This window comes from Orycteropus afer, unplaced genomic scaffold (genome assembly GCF_000298275.1).
Source record: "Orycteropus afer afer isolate SDZICR_OR568_19922 unplaced genomic scaffold, OryAfe1.0 scaffold00011, whole genome shotgun sequence".
Lineage (NCBI taxonomy): Eukaryota > Metazoa > Chordata > Mammalia > Tubulidentata > Orycteropodidae > Orycteropus > Orycteropus afer.
The window spans coordinates 16,525,032-16,530,968 of NW_006921598.1; the positions used below are offsets into that span (position 1 = coordinate 16,525,032).

At 42.2% G+C, this 5,937-nt stretch overlaps 1 protein-coding gene across 1 annotated transcript in view; it reads left to right on the top strand.

Moving 5' to 3' along the window:
• The first annotated feature begins 2,829 nt into the window (after nt 1-2,829).
• ME1 (malic enzyme 1) overlaps nt 2,830-5,937 on the top strand; it is a 231,625-nt gene continuing 228,517 nt past the window's right edge. Inside the window, exon 1 of the mRNA XM_007951230.2 lies at nt 2,830-2,907. Coding sequence (XP_007949421.1) covers nt 2,830-2,907 — 78 coding nt within the window. The remainder of the gene's footprint in view (nt 2,908-5,937) is intronic.

A 5,937-nucleotide genomic window follows, 5' to 3' on the forward strand; every position in this document is an offset into this window, starting at 1 on the left:
AAAAAAAAAAAAACCCACCAAACTCATTGCTGTTGAATACATTTGACCCATAGTGACCCCTCCTTCGGTTTCTGAGGTTGTATCTCTGCAGACTAGATTGCTCCATCTTCCTTCAGAGGAGTGGCTGGTAGGTTTTAACAGCCAGCCTTCTGGTTAGCAATCAAATGCCTTAGGCATAGCCCTTGTTTTTGTTCTTCTTGTTGTTGTTGTATGCCGTTGAGTCGGATCCAACTCACAGTGACCCCTCCTTGGGTTTCCGAGGTGGTATCACTATGGAAGTAGATTGCCTCATCTTCCTTCCGAAGAGTGGCTGGTAGGTTTGAACTGCCAGCCTTCTGGTTAGCAGTTAAGTGCCTTAGGTACTATGCCACCAGAGCTCTTGGCATAGCCCTTAGATGATACCTTAAATCTGGAACTAAACCCACTCTTGAAGATTACCTTTCAGCCAATCAGTAGACAGCCCATAAAGTGAAAATAACACCTGTGAGGAACATGCTTCTCAGAACAATTAACCATATGAGACCAAAAAGGTAGCATTTGCCCAAAAACAAAATTCAGAAAGAAGGAAGGAACTGGAAGGTGAACTAATGTAAATGGTGAATGAATCTAGGGAGGAAGTGGGAAGACTGCTATTGGATTGCAACTAATGTCATGAAACAAAATGTATATGAATTGTTGAATGGAAACTAATTTGCTTTGTAAACTTTCACCCAAACTACGATAAAATGTTCAGAAAAAGAAAAAGAAAGAAAGAAAAATAAAAGCAAAAACCCATGGATCAGTTGTACTCTGTACACACCAGGTCACCAGGAGTTGGAATCAACTTAATGGGCAAAAGCAAGCAAGCAAACAATGGTTTAGTTTAACTAGTAAAGAATGTCTGCCTTGAGCATTGTGCTCTTTTAAGATCAAAAGGAGCTCTGGTGGCACAGTGCCTAAGGCATTTGACTGCTAAACAGAAGGTTGCAGTTCAAACCCACCAGCTACTCCAAGGAAGGAAGACTAGGCAATCTACTTCTATAAAGATTTACTGCCTTAGAAACCCAAAGTGGGTATGAGCCGGAATGACTCAATGGCAGTGAGTTTGGTTTTTGGTTTATATGGTATAAAATTGACAGCAGCAACTCAAAAGATTACTTAGGAAATTTACAGGGTGATGAGTTTATGTTAATAGAACTTTTCTGAGTTCAGAAAAGGAGGGTGAGAATGGCTGCACAATTTGAAGAATATAATCAATGTCACTGAATTGTACATGTAGAAACTGGTGAATTGGTGTATGTTTTGCTGTATATACTCTCAACAACAACAATGAAATACATAAATAAAAGAGTAGGTCAAACGCACTCTGAATATAAATATAAACAGACCAAATCTTTGTTAAGGTACAGTAATATAATCAGAAATAAGGAAAACACTTTGACTGTGTTTCTAATTTATGGAAATACGTAATAAACAGATAATCAATCCCAAATACTATATTTTGTATTATTGTGTAGAGATAACTAGGGCAGACAGGGTCCTATTTAGCAGAAAAGGAAATTAGAGGACAGAAAGTTTTAGTAGTTTTTTTTTTTTTTTTTTTTACAATAAGCCTTTTTTACAGTAAGCCTTTTGGCTGACTATGATCTGATTGCTCCTACAGTTCTTTAACCTTCAAACAAAAATATTAAAAATAAAATAACAAAATTTCTAGAGCTAGAAGGAGATCATACACTTTGATCCTTTCGTTTTGCCAATGGAGAAAGTGAAGTCTTCAAAGATTTGAGTTGTCCAGCATTGGCTCAGAGAGCAGTGGTTCTAGAACATCCTGGCTTCTAAAACTGTTGGGGAAATTATATACAAGATAAATATGAGTGTTCATTGGGTATCTGTACCTTAACACCTTGATTTTATTTTGGCATTAATGGTATTAAAATAAAATTCTCGTGGATAATCTACAGAAACTCATTCAGTGTCGCTCGGTCCGCATTCTCTCCCCTTTGCCTTTCTCCCATTTCTGCTTGGGTCTGGGCTTTCTGGGTCGCGATTGGTTCCGTTTTGGTTCAGCCCCTCCCTCCCCCACCCCCGGGCTTGGCCAGTACCCAGGACAGCCCGCGGGGGGCTGTGGATCAACAGACCTTGGAAGAGACTATCAGGAAGGGAAAGATGAGTCTAATTTTCTTCAGTCAGTGGAAGTCTTTGTAAACAACCTCTAGGGCCACTTCTGGAATCATCCCATGCTCTGCCTGAGGAACTTTCCTCTCTGCCTGAACCTCTCACTTCTCACATCCTCTTCTTCCAGATCCCAGCGGCTCCCAGAGATGATGGCGCCCCCAGGGCTGTTGGGGAACCTGACCTTACACCTTACTCCTGTCTCTGGGAAAAGGAGATCATTCAGTACACAACGCTTAGACACATCCTATACAGAGTTGGGATATGACAATTGCTGTGACTGTAAACACGATGGTGAGGTCGCGCTCTGTGCGTGGAGGGGAGTGACTCTGGCAGCCTGGGACTGGTCCCCCGGGCGCCGGGCTTCTGTTGCTGCCTCCCCTCCTGCGCCAGCGGCGCCTGCAGGGCCTCCGCTCTTACTCCTCTTCACGCGCCAGCTCGGCTGATCTGCCATGACTCAGCGCTTCTCGCAGGCTGCCCTGCTGGGGACACTAGCTCCGCGCGGGCTCCTCCTGCCGCGTCCACCCCCTCTCGCCACCCACGCCCGCCCCCGGCCGCAGGGCCTAACCCAGAGCGGCCGCCGCCGCAGTCAGCACCGGCGCTCCAGCAGCATCAGTCGTCTGCACCGCGCGTGCCACCCGCACCAGCCCAACCCCGCTGCGGAACCGCCTGCCAGCCATGGAGCCCGAGGCCCCTCGCCGCCGCCACACCCACCAGCGCGGCTACCTGGTGACACGGAGCCCGCATCTCAACAAGGTGAGGCCGGTTTCCCACCTGACAGTCTGAAAGCCCTTGGCAATCAGGGTCAGGCCCTTCGCACGGGTCCACTAAACATACCCTCAACCCTGCGCCGGCTCCCCTAGAAAGTGTCGGATGGGCAGCCCCGCGGGCGAGGGGCCCTCAGGGTACTCGGTGCGTTGGTACAGGCAGAAGAGAGGGGGTCACCCATTCGGGTGTGTGCCCGTGAGTGTGATGAGAGGGCGGTGCTGGGTGTCTCCGTACAGTGGCATCCTATTCTGGGAATAGAGGTAAGCGTGTAACTTAGAATACTTTCTGGCTACTCGTCTCCAAAAAGCAAGAACCAAGCCAAGGAAAGAATTATCACAGTGCATGAATTCTGTATGTGGACATATCAGGTAGGCTGCCAGGTCAGCATCGATGTTCCACCCACTTACTGGTTCCACTCAATGTGGCAATTATTGGAGACTGGTGTGGAAAGAAGTGGCCCTACTGGTCTGGCCTGCACAGAGAGAAATGTGTTCTGAGTGCTTGAGATCACATTAATAATCTGGAAATCAGGGCCGCTTGGTTTCTGGAGTGACTCTGTTGAAGAGTCTGGGAATGCATGGGAATGCATGGGACAAAATGCCTGGGACATTTTCTACCATGGCCTGGTAGAAAAGCCTTGTCCTAGACACCAAATTGTGGGCCAAGCTTCTAAAAAATCTGGCCTGGAATTACAAAAAGAAAAAAAAAATTCTTTTCTTTGTACTTATTTTTGTTGAAAAGGGTATTCAATGTATACTGTGTTCAGAGAATCTTTTTCAGATCCTGGTAACATTTCATCTTTCTTCACTGATAATGTGTAGTAATAGTGTAAACCCTTAAGAGTTCTCTGATATGAAAAATAGCTCAGAATTTATCATTTCACTTATCTAGACACTAAGTAATTCCACTGTTACATTATGGTCAAATTTGTCTCTAGCTTGTTCCTTTTGTGTATGTGTGTGCTTTTGACATTTCCAATTTATTCAGTAAGTGGGAAATGCCATCAGCACAGAAGTCGTTAAGTCGTTTTGTTCACCTTTTTAATAAACACTCTTTTTCATTAAGAACGGGACCTCAGCTTTTTTTCTCCTGGTCATGTTATTGGTTATTGTCATTAGTGGCTAGATGAATTGTAAGGAACTCCGGTGGCGCAATGGTGAAAGCATTGGGCTACTAATCGAAAGGTCCATGGCTCGAACTCACCAGGTGCTCCAGTGGAGAAAGAGGAGGCAGTGTGCTTCTGTAAAATATTCATAGTCTTGGAAACTCTAAGGGGGAAGTTTTACTCTGTCCTATAGGGTGACTTGATGGCAATTGGTTTGGTTTTGGGATTTATTTAGAAGACTTGTGATTTCTTTTATTTAATAAATTATAGTTAGTGCAAGTTATTTTCAAGTTTTGTGGTGATATGCAACTTTTACAAATCTATTGATGGATGTAAAACATTATGAAATTTAAAATAATTCCTAGTTATGTTTTTCTTAAATGAATTAGTTAGGTTGATTTTTTTTCCGGCTTTTTGTTATTCTTCAGGTTGGGGCCTATTTTCAATAGAACAAAGGTAAAATTCAATGTGACAAAATTGTGACTTTCATATGTTACTTGCTTGTCACACTTTATGACCAAATTATAGGCTACCACTTAAGAAGCTCTGATAGCATAGAGGGTAAGACATTTGGCTGCTAACCAGAAGGTGAGCGGTTCAAACCCACCAACTGCTCTACGGGAGGAAGATGAAGCAATCTACTTCTGTGAAAATTTACACCTTGGAAACCCAATGGGGATCTCTTTGGGTTAGAATCAATTTGAAGGAAATAGGTTTAAAAAAAAAAAACCCAAAAAAACTTAAGACCACTTGTTTAAACCTCTTTAAATTTCCTCAAATCAGAGACAACTGTCTGTAGGAGTGGATAGGTGAAATCAACAAAAAGTAATTATGTGTTTATATGTCTACATCAAGAATTGATATTAAAATCCTTGCAAATCCTGTTCACCTGTATGGATTAATAGCTACTTCAGAATAATACTATTACAGAGTTCTTACTTCAAAGGTAGAAAAATGAAGCATTAATGTTTGTTAAGAACACATTTTTTGTGGTACAGCCACTTTGGAAAACATTCTGGTAGTACCTCAAAAAGTTACACGTAGACCTACCATAAGACTCAGCAATTCCACTCCTAGATGTATACCCAAAAGAGCTGAAAACATATGTTCACACAAAATGGTATGCATGAATGTCCATAGCAGCATTATTAACAAACAAAAAATGGAAACAACCCAAATTCTATCAGCTAATGAATATATAAACAAAAATGTGGTGTATCTGTACAATGGACTATTTATTCAGCCATAAGAAAAAAGGAAGTACTTTTACATGCTGCAGCTTGGATGCACCTTGAATGTATTGTGCTCAGTGAAGGAAGCCAGCCACAAAGCAGCACGTATTGGGTGATTCCAGTTATAAGAAATGCCCAAAACAGGCAAATGCACTTTGACAGAAAATGAAAGGAGAACACTGGTTTCTAAGGGATGAACGGGGGGAGAGAATTGGGGTGACTGGTTATAGGATGGGATTTCTTTTGGGGTAAGGAACATTTAATGTAATTAAATAGTGGTGATGCACAGATTCTGAGCACACTAAAAACTACTGAATTGTACACTTTAAAAGAAAACACATTTTTGAATTTATAATTGAACTTTATTTTCTGCATAACATTAAATTTAATTCAAAAACTAGTTCACCAACTTTGAAGCACTTAATTGGATAAGCTTTACTCATGCAGTTCTAAGACAGTTGTTTGGTGGAAGTAATAGAATATCCTTATACATACCATTGAAACCTTAACTGTATAACCTTTAACCTTCTTGATCTGCAGTGCACTTGAGGCCTCTGGGCCATAAAGTTTTCTAGTAGCCCAGGAATTTTTATTGATTTTTTAATAACCTTGGCTTCTAAGAGATCTGGGACCCCTCATGACACCAACCAAAAGGTTAATAGATGCAACCCATCTGCCGCT